The 17,278-nt window shown below is 48.4% G+C and overlaps 1 protein-coding gene across 1 annotated transcript; it reads left to right on the forward strand.

The window, feature by feature from the left end:
• Nucleotides 1-226: 226 nt before the first annotated feature.
• Nucleotides 227-16,307, forward strand: LOC148048833 (uncharacterized). The gene is made up of 4 exons (XM_087703481.1): nt 227-843; nt 10,566-10,765; nt 11,997-12,121; nt 14,462-16,307. Exons 1-4 carry the CDS (start codon nt 420-422, stop codon nt 16,305-16,307), a joined length of 2,595 nt encoding a protein of 864 aa, XP_087559607.1. The 5' UTR covers nt 227-419.
• The last annotated feature ends 971 nt before the right edge of the window (nt 16,308-17,278 follow it).

Consider the following 17,278-nt stretch of genomic DNA (forward strand, 5'->3'; position numbering starts at 1 on the left):
GCGATGCTAAGCTACGGCGCGGAGGTGCTATTCGGCGGCGGCGGCCCTATGGTTTATCGCAAGGATGCCGGGGGCGGCTTGCGCTCAGCCGGCCCGGCGGGGCTCTCGCGCTCCGGGGTCGGCTCCTTGTCCTCCAGCGGCTTCCACTCTCAGGGCTGGTCCCGCTCCTGGGGCTCAGCTTCCCGGCGGCAGCTGGGCTCGTCCACCGAGAGCCTGGAGTCGCTGAACGGCGAGTTGCGCGGGGGCGCAACGAGAAGGAGGTGCTGCAGTCGCTCAACGACCGCTTCGCCGGCTACATCGACAAGGTGCGCGCCTTGGAGGAGCAAAACCGGCAGCTGGAGGGCGAGGCGGCTGCGCTGCGCCAGCAGCAAGCCGGCCGCTCGGCGCTGGGCGAGCTGTACGAGCGCGAGATCCGGGAGATGCGCGGCGTGCTGGTGAGGGCCAGCAACGAGAAGGGGCAGCTGCGGCTGGAGCAAGAGCGGCTGGAGGAGGAAGTGGGGGCGCTGCGCCAGCGGCTGGAGGACGAGGCCCGGCTGCGCGAGGAGAACGAAGCGGCCGCCCGCGCCCTGGCTAAATTCACCGAGCAAGCCCAAATGACCAAAGGCGACCTGGAGAAGAAGCTGGCATCCCTGCGCGAGGAGAGCGTCTTCCTACGCCGCAGCCACGGCGACGAGGTGGCCGAGCTGCTGCGCCAGATCCAAGGCGGCGGGCCGGCCGCCGTCTTCGAGCTGCGCGAGTTGCCCGCCGTCCAGTCCGACGTCACCTCGGCTCTCAAGGAGATCCGCGCTCAGCTGGAGGGACACGCCTTCAAGAGCTCGCTGCAGTCCGAGGAGTTTTTCCGAGGTGAGTCGGGTGGGGGGGGGGGGACCCTGGAAGAAAGGGGAGGGGTGGGTGGGGACACCCTGGGGTGGGGAGGGGCGCCAGGCTCCCTACTAGGGATGAGTCAAATGCTCCCTGAAGCGCCGGAAGGCAGGAATGGTTTTTAAGAAGAGAGAGAACAATCGTTTGCCTGAAGTGATACAGCAATAACCCTTAGACTTATATGCCGCTTTACAGTGCTTTAAGCGGTTTACAGAGTCGGCCTCTTGCCCTCAACAATCTGGGTCCTCATTTGACCCACCTCGGAAGGACGGAAGGCTGAGTCAACCTTTAGCCGGTCAGGATCGAACTGTCGGCAGAATTAAGTATAGGGTTGCCTGCTTGAGTAGGGGGGCTGGACTAGAAGACCTCCAAGATCCCTTCCCACTCTGTTAATTCTGCCCCCGCTCGTGTTTAAGGGGAGAGAAGGCTGAATCGCTTAGGAGTTGGGCGGCTTATATATTCAATATAAATCATAGCATCATTAGTTGATATCGATAGAAGCCCAGAGACCCGAGGCAGAATGCGGGGCTTGGGGGCGGGAGGGGGGGGGGGGCTCCGCAATCCAGATTTGGGGGAGGGGGGGCAGAACAATTGCGCGGAAAGAGCAGGGCACAGGGCAAGTGCCAGGGTCTGGGTTAAATATCTATCAACCCCCTTAATCCCCCCCCCGTGAGGTTGCTTATAGAGGGGAGGGAGGGAAATGAGGGTGCGTCATTCAAGGACCCCCCCCATCCTTTCCCTTTGCCTTCCCCGTAACTTTTAAGAGGGGGGGGGAGAGAGAAGACTATAAAACGGATTCGAGTTGTTGTAGGACGCTCCAAGTCGCAACTCTTAAAACGGACGCAAGCGGAAGGGCGAACCTACCTAACATCTGAACGTCGGGAAATGATTTCGATGACTCGACTGAATCGATCCATCGGGCCAAGAAGACACGGGCCAAAAATTGCTGTGCAAAGCTGAATTCTCCCCCCCCCCACTCCTACGGAGTGACCTTGCGGGAAAGTGTTGGACGCGGCGGGGGTGGGGGAGTTGCGCTCTGAAAACGGGGTCAAATTGTTCCGAGAGAGACAGTTCAGACGACCTCCGAATGAAAGCTTTGTAATGAAGAGGCTCAAAGGAAACACGCTTCCCCCAGTCAGTTTCATTCACTCTCCTCCACATTTTTATACATTTCTTTCTTGGGTGTGGGTGGGTGGGTGGGTCCCCCCCCCAGCCTTGTACATTTTAGTGAGGGATGGAGGCGTTAAACTCCCTCAAACTTGGGGGAAGAGAGACGGCTCATCATCTCAGACTGGGGGGGGGGGCGATAAAAGGCAAAGGCGGATGAGTGAGGGGTGACCGCCAGGGGTCCCGCACCCTTGACTGACCCCAAGTTGGCAGGGGGCTTTCTCTCCCAGAGACAAAAGCCAGCCTCTCTTAATGGGGTGTCCTGTCTCCCCACTGCGGAAGAGGGAGCGACGCCCCCTCACCCCTTCCCCAGGACTGCGGGGGTTGGTTGCGAAGAGCAGGGGGGAAAGCAGCGAGGACGCGGGGACCAGAGAAAAAATGAAAGTAAAGAAAAATCGCAACCAGCAACCCATAGGATCTGCGCAGAGGTGGGCGGGCGGGGGGGGGGGGGAGAATAGGGTTCTGCTGTGTTTTGGGGCTGGGAGGGGAAGGAAAAGGTTGGTTGCGCCCTTGCTGGTTCCAGTCCCCCCCCCGGCCCTGGTGCAGGGGTGGAGGGGGGGGACACATAGGAAAGTGTGTATGTGGGGGGGGGGTCCCTTTGGATTTTGCTCGGGCACGGGGGGGGGGTGCGCCAACCGGTGATGCCGCAGTTTTAGGCTGGCAGCGGCCGGCAACTGGAGGCCAAACTCCCTCCTGCAGTTTTTTCGTTTGGGGGGGGCGTGTTGGGTGGGTGCAAGGAGGGGCCAGACTGGTGCAGCGTGACTTGCCTCCTTTGCCACCCCTCCCTCTCCATCTTTGCAGACACTCCACCCCACCCCCACCCCTCCTTCCCCTTCCTATATTCGGCCAGGCGCCAGCTAGGATGGAGACGTGGGAAGGGGGCGGGGAGGGGTGATTTAAAGCGGAAAGGTGGGGTGGGGGGTGGGAAGAGGAAGAATGATGTGGGGAGGGGGGGCTGGGGAGTTTGATGCGGCTACCGGCAGAAAAGGCGACTCTTTCCCGCCCCCCATCAGCGAGGTTGCTTGCCAACTTCCCCCAAATTTGTTGGGAATCATCTCTCCCCCCCCCCAATCGCTGGAGGACGAATGGGAGCCCTTTTTGAAGAAGGGGGGAGGTGCGGCCAGACTTGGGACCCCCCCTCCAACTCCCGGGCTGTCTTTCGACCCGCATTGCAATGTCCCCCCTCCCCTTTTTAAAAAAAAAAACTGGGGCGACCCCTCGAAGAACGAAATCTGCAACCGGTCAGCTTAATATCCTACCCAACTTCCATAACTTATTGCCCTGTTAGCTCCCACGGCCCCCCTGCCCACGCCCCCCTCCACGCCCTCGAGCCTTAGGGCTGCTAATCCGCATTTAATATCTTTTCTTGACTCCCCCCCCCGGAGGAAACTTGCGCGGGGGAAGCGCGCCTGGGAGAGAGAGAGAAACCCCCGATGCGCTCAAGGCGAAGGCGCTGTCCGAGGTGCTGACTCCATGGGACGTAACGACTGGGACTTCCATCTCGAGAAACTCCACGATCCATCAGCCGCAGACAGGGATCCGAGACCTAAATTCTGATTGGGTGACAGAGTTCTCGGGGGGCTTGCTTGCAGATGTTTCATTACTAGGTAACATCTGTAAGATGTCTGCAAACATAAAAACCCAAGCTCAGAGAGGGCATCGAGGAGCCCACAGTTAATCTCCTGCTCCTCCAGCTCACTCCCTTCTAATGTTGATGAAGTTAGCTAGTAGGGCAATGAAACGTCTGCAAGAAAACCATCAAGTTTAGAGAACATCAAGGACTCCTCCAGTCCTTTTCTCCTCCTCCTCCTCCTCCTCCTCCTCCTCCTCCTCCTCCCTCCTCCTCCTCCTCCTCCTCCTCCTCCTCCTCCATAAACCCCACTCCCTTCTAGCACTGATAATGTTACCTAGTAGGGTAATGAAACGCTTGCAAGAAAACCACCAAGTTTAGAGAACATCAAGGACTCCTCCAGTCCTTTTCCCCTCCTCCTCCTCCTCCTCCTCCTCCTCCTCCTCCTCCTCCAGCTCACTGCCTTCTAATATTGATGAGGTTACCTAATAGGGTAATGAAATGTCTGCAAGAAAACCACCAAGTTTAGAGAACATCAAGGACTCCTCCAGTCCTTTTCCCCTCCTCCTCCATACACCCCACTCCCTTCTAGCACTGATAATGTTACCTAGTAGGGTAATGAAACGCTTGCAAGAAAACCACCAAGTTTAGAGAACATCAAGGACTCCTCCAGTCCTTTTCCCCTCCTCCTCCATAAACCCCACTCCCTTCTAGCACTGATAATGTTACCTAGTAGGGTAATGAAACGCTTGCAAGAAAACCACCAAGTTTAGAGAACATCAAGGACTCCTCCAGTCCTTTTCCCCTCCTCCTCCTCCTCCTCCTCCTCCTCCTCCTCCTCCTCCAGCTCACTGCCTTCTAATATTGATGAGGTTACCTAATAGGGTAATGAAATGTCTGCAAGAAAACCACCAAGTTTAGAGAACATCAAGGACTCCTCCAGTCCTTCCCCCCCTCCTCCTCCATACACCCCACTCCCTTCTAGCACTGATAATGTTACCTAGTAGGGTAATGAAACGCTTGCAAGAAAACCACCAAGTTTAGAGAACATCAAGGACTCCTCCAGTCCTTTTCCCCTCCTCCTCCATAAACCCCACTCCCTTCTAGCACTGATAATGTTACCTAGTAGGGTAATGAAACGCTTGCAAGAAAACCACCAAGTTTAGAGAACATCAAGGACTCCTCCAGTCCTTTTCCCCTCCTCCTCCTCCTCCTCCTCCTCCTCCTCCTCCTCCTCCTCCTCCAGCTCACTGCCTTCTAATATTGATGAGGTTACCTAATAGGGTAATGAAATGTCTGCAAGAAAACCACCAAGTTTAGAGAACATCAAGGACTCCTCCAGTCCTTCCCCCCCTCCTCCTCCATACACCCCACTCCCTTCTAGCACTGATAATGTTACCTAGTAGGGTAATGAAACGCTTGCAAGAAAACCACCAAGTTCAGAGAACATCAAGGACTCCTCCAGTCCTTTCCCCTTCCTCCTCCTTCCCTTCCACAAACCCCGCTCCCTTCTAACACTGATGATGTTACCTAGTTTGACAGTGAAAGATCTACAAGAACCCCCCCTCCCCCAAACTCAGAGGACCCCAAGGACTCCATAAATCAACCCTGAGCTACACATGCCATCTTCTATTCAATATTGGATGGGACTGGATTCATTCATGGCATTAAACCTCATCACACAACATGAAACTTCGACCCTTTTAACCTCATTTGATTGCCTACGGCAACATGAGTTGAGTTTACGCATGGGGCAAGCTGTAAAAATATAGGTTTGAGTTTATCCTGGCTGAATTCACCGAGAAACACCCCCCCCCCCCCCAAACCAAACAAATTATAGTATGACCTATAACTATACCGTAGGCCCTCAATAAGTCTTCATTTTCAGTGCTGTTTCAGCTTTGGTTATTAAACAAACTGTTAAGTGGAGGGTTATACCCATATAAAAATATTCCCATTTTATTTTCCTGCTGCCAATATAGTAGTCATTTACCCTATTTTTTCCTCCGGGTTTTTTTCCCCTTGTAATCTTCCATCATAATTCTGTTTCAAACAACCAGCCATGTCTCCATCGGCTGCTAAAAATACAACGCCAGCATCTGGAATGATCTGCAAACTCTTGATGCAAGCGGCTTTTTCTTTTTTTTTTAGCGCCGCCTATCCACTGGTTTTTTTTGCAAACTCACTTAAACAGACAGGAAGATGATGAGCAGAAGACAGGGCTGGATTTTTTTAAAAAAAGCAACGTTCTTGTTGCAGTTCGCAGTGAAGCATCTCCTGCCATCCTGGTGTTTGGAGAGCATCTGTCAGCCAGGTAGAAATAGGAAATGAATTTAGTTCTCGGGAGACGAGTTTTCCTGCAGTCTCTTTTCAGTTAACCAAAACCGCAGTGGGGATTGTGCTTGCGTAACGCCCTTGCGTGGCTCAGTGTGAAGCCGGCTTTGCACCACAACGGTGTATAAAGATGCCCGTCAAACTCCAGAAACAACCAGCCTGGTCTACGCAGAATCTTGCTACGTCACGGGTTCCTTTCTGGATTAAAACTCTTCCTTGTTGTAAAATCTCTGGGTTTGCTGAGTCAGACTGCAAAGTGAGTTCCAGCTAGGGAGAATCCGCCTCCAGCTTCCTGGAAATATATATATTGGGTTTCTGTCGTGATGGACTCTTGTGACGAGCCGATTGACAGATGATGGAAGCAGTTAGCTTCCTCCCATAATTGGGGCTTACCAGGGGTTGTAAAAAATCTAATAGATACCTTTCACCCTGGCTTCGCTGATAAACGGATAAGAGCCTGTGGCCTAATGGCTAAGATCTCTGCCTAGTATGTAATATAGCCCAGGTTCAAATCCCAGTAAGGGTATGGCTAGCTGATGAGAGCTAAATAGCTTGAAATAGATCTATACTAGTCTCCCTTTATTTATTTATCAGCACAAATAAAAAAAAACACATATAACAAAGGCAACAGGAAAAATATTGGGTTTCTGTCGTGATGGACTCTTGTGACGAGCCGAAGGACAGATGATGGAAGCAGTTAGCTTCCTCCCATAATTGGGGCTTACCAGGGGTTGTAAAAAATCTAATAGATACCTTTCACCCTGGCTTCGCTGATAACGGATAAGAGCCTGTGGCCTAATGGCTAAGATTTCTGCCTAGTATGTAAGGTTCAAATCCCAGTAAGGGTATGGCTAGCTGATGAGAGCTAAATAGCTTGAAATAGATCTATACTAGTCTCCCTTTATTTATTTATCAGCACAAATAAAAAAAAACACATATAACAAAGGCAACAGGAAAAATATTGGGTTTCTGTCATGATGGACTCTTGTGATGAGCCGAAGGACAGATGATGGAAGCAGTTAGCTTCCTCCCATAATTGGGGCTTACCAGGGGTTGTAAAAAATCATATATATATATATATATATATATATATATATATATATATATATATATATATATATATATATATATATATATATATATATATATATATATATATATATATATATATATGTCTGTGTGTGTGTGTGTGTGTGTGTGTGTGTGTATATATATATATGTATATATATTCCCATGAAGCCCCCCCACACCCCGTGTCATATTAGTAAGAATATATTTTAGATTGCTAAGCAGATGCTGCTGCATTCCGGAAAATTGCTCTGTTGCTAGACAACGTAATTAATACTGAATCTACTCTATTGAACTCTAAGGGGTGTCCAGCCTTGGCAACTTTTCAGACTAGACTAGACGAGTTGGAAGGGACCTTGGAGGTCTTCTAGTCCAACCCCCTGCTCAGGCAGGAAACCCTACACCACTTCAGGCAAATGGTTATCCGACATCTTCTTAAAGATGTTGGGGCATTCACAACTCCTGGAAGCAAGTTGTTCCACTGATTAATTGTTCTAACTATCAGGAAGTTTCTCCTTAGTTCTAAGTTGCTTCTCTCTTTGATTAGTTTCCACCCATTGCTTCTTGTTCTGCCCTCAGGTGCCTTGGAGAATAGCTTGACTCCCTCTTCTTTGGGGCAACCCCTGAGATATTGGAACACTGCTATCCTGTCTCCCCTGGTCCTTCTTTTCATTAAATTAGAAGTATCCAGTTCCTGCAATAGGTGGACTGATGGACTTCAATTCCCAGAATCCCCTAGCCATCACATCCTCGGAATTGCAGCCCACCAGTTTTAAAGTTGCCAAGAAAAATCTAAGGATTTTTCCCTCCTTTGGAAATGAAGCAATAAAGGCAAATCCTTTGCTACTGCAGTCTTTTTATTATCCACTTTATTATCCATTTCCCCACCCCTCTTGTCTGCTCATTTAAGCAGAGAGAAATTCTTCAACACTAATTGGCAAAAAAAAAAAGTGAATTAGTTAGATACTCCTCGACTTACAACCACAGTTGAGCCCAAAATCTCAGTTGCTAAGGGAAACGTTCTGCCCCATTTTGTGACTTTCCTTGCCACGGTCGTTAACTGAATCACTGCACTGGTGAAGTTAAGTCACACGATGAAGTGAATCTGGCTTCCCCGGAGGACAAAGGGGGATATCACGTGACCTTGGGACACAGCAGCGGTCGTAAACATGAAGCAGTGGCCGAGCGTCTGTGAGTTTTGATGGTGTGTTATTCTGTTAACATCATGAGACGCCATTCTTAATAAACTCAGGTTTTCCCATGTTAATCGGCGATTCCTTGGCCTTCAGAAGTTGTGGGAGAGCCAATATGGGAGGTTTTTAAGACGAGATTGGGCAACCCTCGGTCTAAAATGGTGTTGAGTTTTCTGCTTGAGAAGGGGGTTGGACTAGAAGACGTCCAAGGTCCATTCCAACTGTTATTCTATTCTGTTCTCCTTCCTTCTTTCCTTATTCTATTCTTCCTTTTTTCCTTATTCTTCAATTCTATTCTCCTTCCTTCTTTCCTTATTCTATTCTTCCTTCCTTCTTTCTATTCTCTTTCCTTCTTTCCTTAATCTATTCTATTTTCCTTCCTTCTTTCCTTATTCCATTCTCCTTCCTTCTTTCTATTCTCTTTCCTTCTTTCCTTATTCTAGTCTATTCTATTCGCCTTCCTTTTTCCTTATTCTTCAATTCTATTCTATTTTATTCTATTATCCCTCCTTCTTTCCTTATTCTTCTATTCTATTATCCTTCCTTTTCTATTCTTTTCTTCTTTCCTTATTCTATTCTCCTTCCTTCTTTCCTTATTCTATTCTACCTTCTTTCTATTCTTTCCTTCTTTCTTTATTCTATTCTCTTTCCTTTCCTTATTCTAGTCTATTCTATTCTCCTTCTTTCTTTCCTTATTCTATTCTTCCTTTCTATTCTCTTTCCTTCTTTCCTTATTCTATTCTATTCTCTTTCCTTCTTTCCTTATTCTAGTCTATTCTATTCGCCTTCCTTTTTCCTTATTCTTCAATTCTATTCTATTTTATTCTATTATCCCTCCTTCTTTCCTTATTCTTCTATTCTATTATCCTTCCTTCTTTCTATTCTTTCCTTCTTTCCTTATTCTATTCTCTTTCCTTTCCTTATTCTAGTCTATTCTATTCTCCTTCTTTCTTTCCTTATTCTATTCTTCCTTTTTTCTATTCTCTTTCCTTCTTTCCTTATTCTATTCTATTCTCTTTCCTTCTTTCCTTATTCTAGTCTATTCTATCCTTCCTTTTTCCTTATTCTTCTATTCTATTCTCCTTTCTTCTTTCCTTATTCTATTCCATTCTCCTTCCTTCTTTCCTTATTCTTCTATTCTATTCTCCTTCCTTCTTTCTATTCTTTCCTTCTTTCCTTATTCTATTCTATTCTCTTTCCTTCTTTCCTTATTCTATTCTATTCTCCTTCCCTTTTCCTTATTCTTCTATTCTATTCTCCTTCCTTCTCTTTATTCTTTCCTTCTTTCCTTATTCTATTCTATTCTATTCTCTTTCCTTCTTTCCTTATTCTATTCTATTCTCCTTCCCTTTTCCTTATTCTTCTATTCTATTCTCCTTTCTTCTTTCCTTATTCTATTCCATTCTCCTTCCTTCTTTCCTTATTCTTCTATTCTATTCTCCTTCCTTCTTTCTATTCTTTCCTTATTTCCTTATTCTATTCTATTGTTCTTCCTTCTTTCTATTCTCTTTCCTTCTTTCCTTATTCTAGTCTAGTCTCTTTCCTTCTTTCCTTATTCTATTCTCCTTCCTTTTCCTTATTCTTCTATTCTATTTTATTCTATTCTCCTTCCTTCTTTCCTTATTCTATTCCATTCTCCTTCCTTCTTTCCTTATTCTTCTATTCTATTCTATTCTCCTTACTTCTTTCTATTCTCTTTCCTTATTCTATTCTATTCTGTTCTAGACCCTTCCAACTCTGTCATTCAGTTATCCTTATGTTGCCCAACCATTGTATCTTGTAAAGTAGAACTTCAATACTCAAACTAAGCTTCAATACCCACATTATAAAAAAAGATGTTGAGACTCTAGAAAGAGTGCAGAGAAGAGCAACCAAGATGCTGCATATTTCTTCAGATCAAGGAGGAGAAGGAAGGAACGGTTGCAGGAACTGGGCATGGCTAGTCTAGGGAAGAGAAGGACCAGCGGAGACATGATAGCAGTCTTCCAATATTTGAGGGGGCTGCCACAGAGAGGAGGGGTTCAAGCTGTTTTCCAAGGCACCCAAAGGCCAGACAAGGAATAATGGATGGAAACGGACCAAGGGGAGATTCAACCTGGAAATAAGGAGGAATTTTCTGACAGTGAGAACAATCAACCCATGGAACAGAACTTGTGGGAGCTTCATCACTGGAGGCTTTCAAGAAGAGGCTGGACTGCCATCTGTCAGAAATGGTGTAGGGTCTGCTTGGGCGGGGGAGCTGGGGGGTTGGACTAGATGACCTACAAGGTCCCTTCCAACTCTCTTAATCTGTATCTGTAACTGGTGCCAACTCACAAGCCCCAGAACCTCAATGGCTCTTCCCTCTTTCCCCCCCGACTCCCATTCTGCAGTGAGGCTGGACAAGCTCTCTGAAGTCGCCAGGGTGAACACGGATGCCATCCGCAATGCCCAGGACGAGCTGTCGGAATATCGCAGGCAGCTCCAGTCCAAAACGACAGAGCTGGAAACTCTCCGCGGGATGAAGGAATCCTTGGAGAGGCAGAGGCTGGACATTGAGGATCGCCACCATTTGGATGTCCAATCTTATCAGGTAAGACGCAGCCAAGATTTGTGGACCAAAGGTGCTTTTTTATTTTCCAGGAGAAATGGGGCTTTTTCGTTTTTTCTTTGAAGAGGTTTTGCTTCTACTCCAAGAAGCTTCTTCAGCTCTGACCAGATGGTGGTTGGAATGGAAGATTTATATTCCTTGCAGGCAGCTGGTCATTTGCATCGTTTTTAGAGAGTCATTGAGGCCACTTGGAGGATTTATACTCCTTGCAGGCAGCTGGTCATTTGCTTCCTTTTTAGAGAGTCATTGAGGCCACTTGGAGGATTTAATATTCCTTGCAGGCAGCTGGTCATTTGCATCTTTTTTAGAGTCGTTGAGGCCACAGGTTTACTTGTGTCTTCAGGGTCGGAGAGATGTGCAAATTGAACAGCCCTCTTTCAACAGAGGTGGAGGGATAGGACCTCATCTATCTTCAGTCTACAACGGTCCTTTCAGCAGTTCCAAAAAGGCTCCACAGACATTTGCACCACTCAGGTGACCCTGAGGATACAGATAAAACCTCCAAGCGGCCTCAACGACCCTCTCAAAGGATGCAAATGACCAGCTTGTCTGCAAGGAGTATAAATCCTTCCATTCTCCACCATCCGGTCAGAGCTGAAGAAGCTTCTTGGATGGGAAGCATCTTTCTGGACAATTCACTTTTTTCCCCACAATGCCAATTCAAAACTCAGCTTTTTTCTTTTTAAACAACAAGGAGTAGAAAGAGCAAAAGTCTACATCTTCATTAAGGTCCATCCCTAGCTATTAACTTGCTCTGTTTCCGTTGCTACAGATTTAACCTAGCAATAGCAATAGCAGTAGACTTATATACCGCTTCATAGGGCTTTCAGCCCTCTCTAAGCGGTTTACAGAGAGTCAGCATATTGCCCCCAACAATCTGGGTCCTCATTTTACCCACCTCGGAAGGATGGAAGGCTGAGTCAACCCTGAGCCGGTGAGATTTGAACCGCTGAACTGCTGATCTAGCAGTAGCCTGCAGTGCTGCATTTAACCACTGCGCCACCTCGACTTTGGTCCGTTTCCGCCTTATTCGTTTGGTCTCTTTTCCATTCGTTTCCAAAACACTTTATTAAAAAAAAAATGCCGTTTGCGACGGGAATTGTTCCTCCCCGAACTTTGGTGAAGTTTGAGGCCCGCCTGCGGGTTCCCTGGCCTCGCCTTCTTCCATTTTAGTGCACAAGTTGTTCAGGGAAGGTTTGTGTCTTTTCCCTAGGATACGATTGGACAGCTGGACAACGAGCTCAGGAATACAAAGTGGGAGATGGCAGCCCAGCTGAGAGAATACCAAGACCTCCTGAACGTCAAAATGGCTCTGGATATCGAGATTGCTGCCTACAGGTACTTGGGGCCTTGAGCCCAGAAAGATTCAAATTCGGAGAGCATTAAAAAGCCTCCCCCTACAGTACAGGCAGATGGAGCTGGCATTAAGAGTAAGGGGGTTGCGTGAGGATAAACAGGAGAACTTGAAACAGATTCTTTCAGAAGCCTTTGACTGTCTGGTGGGAAGACCGGGGTCTAACTTTGACTGGCAGATCGATAAAATTTATCGCGTTAATACTTGGGTGGCAAAACAGAAGCAACTCTCCGGAGACATAGTTATATATTTCACTACAAGAGAGCTCAGAAACATGATATTACAAGAGTCTTATAACATTAGGCTCCAAATTGGGGGCCAGGATTTGACTGTTTTGAAAAAAAAAGCCTCTCCCTTTGTGTCCTCCTCCTCATATTTCTTCCCACCCTGCTTTTGAAAGTCTTGTATTTTTAGAATAGCAGAGTCGGAAGGGACCTCGGAGGTCTTCTAGTCCAACCCCCTGCTTAGGCAGGAAACCCTACACCACTTCAGACAAAGGGTTATCCAACATCTTCTTAAAAACTACCAGTGTTGGAGCATTCACAACATCTGGAGGCAAGTTGTTCCACTGATTAATTGTCCTAACTGTGAGGAAATTTCTCCTGAGTTCTAAGTTGCTTCTCTCCTTGATTAGTTTCCACCCATTGCTTCTTGTTCTGCCCTCAGGTGCTTTGGAGAATAGTTTGACTCCCTCTTCTTTGGGGCAGCTCCTGAGATATTGGAAGACTGCTATCATGTCTCCCCTAGTCCTTCTTTTTATTAATTGTTCTGACAACAGTTTTAAAATATAGACATTTGTCTGGAATGGCATCAGGTCTCCTGCTTGAGCAGGGGGTTGGACTAGATGACCGCCAAGGTCCCCTTCCAACTCTGTCATTGTATGGTTCTGTAAAGGTCTCCTGTTTGAGGAGGGGGCTGGACTAGATGACCCCCAAGCTCCCAGCCCTGTGATACTATCAGCAGGAGATCCTGTACCGTATCAGATAAGTGGCTGTCCAGACTTTTCTTAAAAACCTCCAGGGATGGAGCACCCACAGCCTCTGGTGGCAAGCTGTTCCACTGGTTAATTGTCCTCCCTGTTAGGAAGTTTCTCCCCTTAATTCCAGGTTGATTCTCTCTTTGTTTAATTTCCATCCATTGCGTCTTATCCTGCCTTCTGGTGCTTTGGAAAATAAGTCGCCTCTTTGAGGCAGTCCCTCAAATATTGGAGCTCTGCTATTCTGTCGTGCCCAGTCCTTCTTTTCTCTAGAGTGGGCAAATCCGAATCCTGCAACTGTTCTTCATATGTTTCGGTCTGCAGGCCTTTAATCATCTTAGTTGCTCTTCAATGCACTTTTTCCAAAGTCATCACCATCTCCTTTTTCTGTAAGGTAGCGACCAAAACTGGATGCAGTATTCCAGATGGGGACATACTAAGGGTTTTATAAAGCAGTACTAATACTTCAGGGGCGCGGTGGCGCAGTGGCTAAGAGGCTGAGCTTGTCGATCAGAAAGGTCGGCAGTTCGGCGGTTCGAATTCCTAGCGCCGTGGAACAGAGTGAGCCCCCGTTACTTGTCCCAGCTTCTGCAGTTCGGAAGCAGGTAAAAATGCAAGTAGAAAAATAGGAGCCACCTTTGGTGGGAAAGTAACGGTTTCCACCACAAAAGCGCGTAGGACAAAATCGCGCTCGACAAAAGCGCGCTGTGATGTCATCACAGCGCGACGAAAAAGTTCGAAAAATGTAAAAATAAAGCGAAAACGTTACCGTAAGCCCCCCAAACCTAACCCTAAACCTAACCCTAAACCTAACTCTTAACCTAACCCTAAACCTAACCCTAAACCTAACCGTTAAAGTAACGAAAAACCTAACGCTAACCCTTAACCTAACCCTCACGCTAACGCTCTAAAGCTAACCCTAACCCTTAACCTAACCCTAACCCTAACCCTAACCCTTACCTTTATGTGAATCGGCTTGCTTTAATTTAATTTTTATTAATTTTTATTTGAATTTTTCGATCTTTTTCGTCGCGCTGTGATGACGTCAAAGGCGCGATTTTGTCGATCACGCTTTTGTCGTCCGCGCTTTTGACGGGTCACGAAAGTAACAGCATTCCGTGCGCCTTTGGCGTTGAGTCATGCCGGCCACATGACCATGGAGACGTCTTCGGACAGCGCTGGCTCTTCGGCTTTGAAACGAAGATGAGCACCGCCCCCTAGAGTCGGGAACGACTAGCACACATGTGCAACAGGAAGCTTTACACCTTTATTAATACTTCACATAATTTTGATTCAATGCCTTGTGCAACAGTTTTGATTCCCACTCTCTCTCTTTTTTTGGAAACAGGAAGCTGCTGGAAGGAGAGGAATGCCACTTTGGCGGCGGGATGGGGATTTTCTCCTTCCCCGAAATCGCCCCCAAGGGCCCGAGCATCCCCGTTCACCTCAAAGTCAAGAGCGAGGAGAAAATTAAAGTGGTGGAGAGATCGGAAAAGGAGACGGTCATTGTGGAAGAAGTGGTGGAGAAGGAAGAGGAAGCAGAGGAGGAGGAAGAGGAGGAGGAGGAAGCAAAAGAGGAAAAAGAAGAGGAGGAGGAAGAGGAGGAGGAAGAAGAAGCAGAAGAGGAAAAAGAAGGAGAAGAGGAAAGCCAGGAGGGAAAGGAAGACGGTGAAGGAGAAGAAAGAGGAGAAGCTGGAACAGGGAAAGGATCTCCACCTACAGAGAAGACCCCGTCATCGGAAAAGGAGCCCACCTTGAAGGAAGAGGAAGCCAAATCTCCTGAGGAGGTTAAATCTCCCGCAAAAGATGAAGCCAAGTCCCCAGCCAAAGTCGGGTCTCCAACCAAGGAAGAAAGTCAACCTCCGGCCAAGGTGGTGTCCCCAACCAAAGAATTTTTGAAGATCCCGGGAGTGAAGCCAGTGGAGGAGGCCACTTCCCCCATCAAAGAAGAGAGCAAATCTCCAGCAAAACCTGCCTCTCCTGCCAAGGATGAAAGCCAGACTCCAGAAAAGCTGAAATCTCCAATGAAGGAGGCAGAAAGACCTCCAGCGGTGAAGGTCCCGAAGAAGGTGGCTTCCCCAACCAAGGAAGACCTCAAATCTCCAGCGAAGGAGGCAGAGAAACCTCCTGCGGTGAAGGTCCCGGAGAAGGTGGCTTCCCCAACCAAAGAGGACCTCAAGGCACCAGAAAAACCAAAATCTCCAGCGAAGGAGGCCGAGAAACCTCCGGCGGTGAAGGTCCCGGAGAAGGTTGCTTCCCCGACGAAAGAAGACCTCAAGCCTCCAGCGAAGGAGGCCGAGAAACCTCCAGCGGTGAAGGTCCCTGAGAAGGTCGCTTCCCCGACGAAAGAAGACCTCAAGCCTCCAGCGAAGGAGGCCGAGAAATCTCCAGCGGTGAAGGTCCCGGAGAAGGTCGCTTCCCCGACAAAAGAAGACCTGAAACCTCCAGAAAAGCTCAAGCTTCCCCCAAAAGAGGAAGCTAAATCTCCGGACAAGGCCAAGACGCCCGTCAAGGAGAAGGTGAAATCTCCGGAGAAGGCCAAGACGCCCATCAAGGAGAAGCCGAAATCTCCAGAAAAGGACACGGCGCCCCAAAAGGGACCAGCTAAGCCGGCAACAAAGGAGAAGGCGCCCGAGAAAGAAGCGGAAGTACCCGCCCAGCCGTTGGCGGAGAAGAAAGCGAGCAAGAAAGAGGAGGAGGCGGCCAAGCCAGAGACCCCAACCAAGGAAAAGACCGAAGACCAAGGGGACAAGAAGCAAAGCCCCAAGGCCAAGTCACCTACCCTTGATGGGAAAAAGACACCTGCTGCTCCCAAGGCTGAAGACAGCAAGGGGGTGGAGGAGGCCACCAAGCCACCATCCAAACCAGAAATGGGGAAAGAGGTGGAGAAAGGAACCAAGGATCCCGGGCCCAAATCTCCCGCCGAGGAAGCCAAAGCCAAGAGCCCAAGCCCAACGGCGAAGAAGGAAGCCGAGAAGGTCAAGGCCGAAGAGAAGAAGGAAGAACCCAAGAAGGAGAAAGCTGAGAAGGAAGAGGAGAAGCCCAAAGAAGACGCCAAGAAGACCTTGAGCCCCAAAGAGCCCCCCGCGGGTCTCAAAGACACCCCAAAGCCAACCAAGACGGAGAAAGCTGAGAAGTCCTCCGGGATGGACCCCAAAGACAGCAAACCAGCTGAAGAGAAGGCCAAGAAATGACCAGAAGACGTTGGGAGGTGCTTCAGGGGGCACCTGAGGACTTTGGAAGACCACCGATCTCAGGACGCTCTCTCCTCAAGGCTAGGTTTGGGGTGAGGACTACCCCCCCACGCCCGTCCCCACCGAGGAGTCTGGGAATGCATGTTTGCAACACGGCGATCCAAAGAGGAAGAAACACGGCCCAGCGAAGCCACAATCGATCTGAGATAACTCAGTACAAGAAACCAAACCAACTAACCAAACCCACCGCAAGCTGGTTCCAATATGTGACTGACAGCTTCCGTAGCCGAATGTGATATATGCAGAATTTCCATTTAAGCACTTGGTTTATTTAAGGGGGAGGGAGGGAGGGAGGGAAAAACCACCACCCCCGGGGCAATATTTGGACTGCCCTTCTCATATAAGTGCATTTATTTCCCCCAAAGACGGGCAAAGGAATGATGATAATAATAACAATAATAATAATAATAATAATAATAATAATAATAATAATAATAATAATAATACACGCAATAAATCTCAGAATGTCGGAATGCAGTAAGAGCTGGAATTCTGCTCCGCAGGGATGCCCCAGGCAAGGAAAAAATAATAATCTCCAAAAAAATGATGTGTTAAAGATGCCTTTTTTCGCTCGATGTGCATTGCTTGGGGAGGGGGGGGCATGAATATGGAAAGCAGGCCTTAATCCAGCTCTTACGTTGTCTCAGGAGGAAGGGGGGGTGTCCCCTCCACTCAGCCCCATTGCCGTCTCAAAGGGGGCCTTTCCCACATGCTAGCTTTGCCCCCGAGTTCAGAGAATTTGAGGCAGGGGGTCGTTTGAACCCCCTGGCCCAAATTCTCCGGGGTTTTTTGGGGGTGGCAGGGCAGGGATCTCCCCCCCCCACAAATCCTCATTAGGAGGGGCGGTGGAGGGGAAACAACGGTTGTTGTAGTTTTGTAGTTCTCGAAACCGAGCGACCCGGCGTGCGGGG

Source organism: Thamnophis sirtalis, unplaced genomic scaffold, assembly GCF_051295495.1.
Source record: "Thamnophis sirtalis isolate CommonGarterSnake01/CBP01778 unplaced genomic scaffold, rThaSir2_p1.2 scaffold_2, whole genome shotgun sequence".
Lineage (NCBI taxonomy): Eukaryota > Metazoa > Chordata > Lepidosauria > Squamata > Natricidae > Thamnophis > Thamnophis sirtalis.

Excerpts from the sequence above, each read along its gene's own strand:
- LOC148048833 (XM_087703481.1), top strand. The coding sequence starts at position 420 with ATGCGCGGCGTGCTGGTGAGGGCCAGCAACGAGAAGGGGCAGCTGCGG. Across the intron at positions 844-10,565 it reads GTCCGAGGAGTTTTTCCGAG|TGAGGCTGGACAAGCTCTCT; the intron begins GTGAGTCGGGTG and ends CCCATTCTGCAG. Across the intron at positions 10,766-11,996 it reads TGGATGTCCAATCTTATCAG|GATACGATTGGACAGCTGGA; the intron begins GTAAGACGCAGC and ends TCTTTTCCCTAG.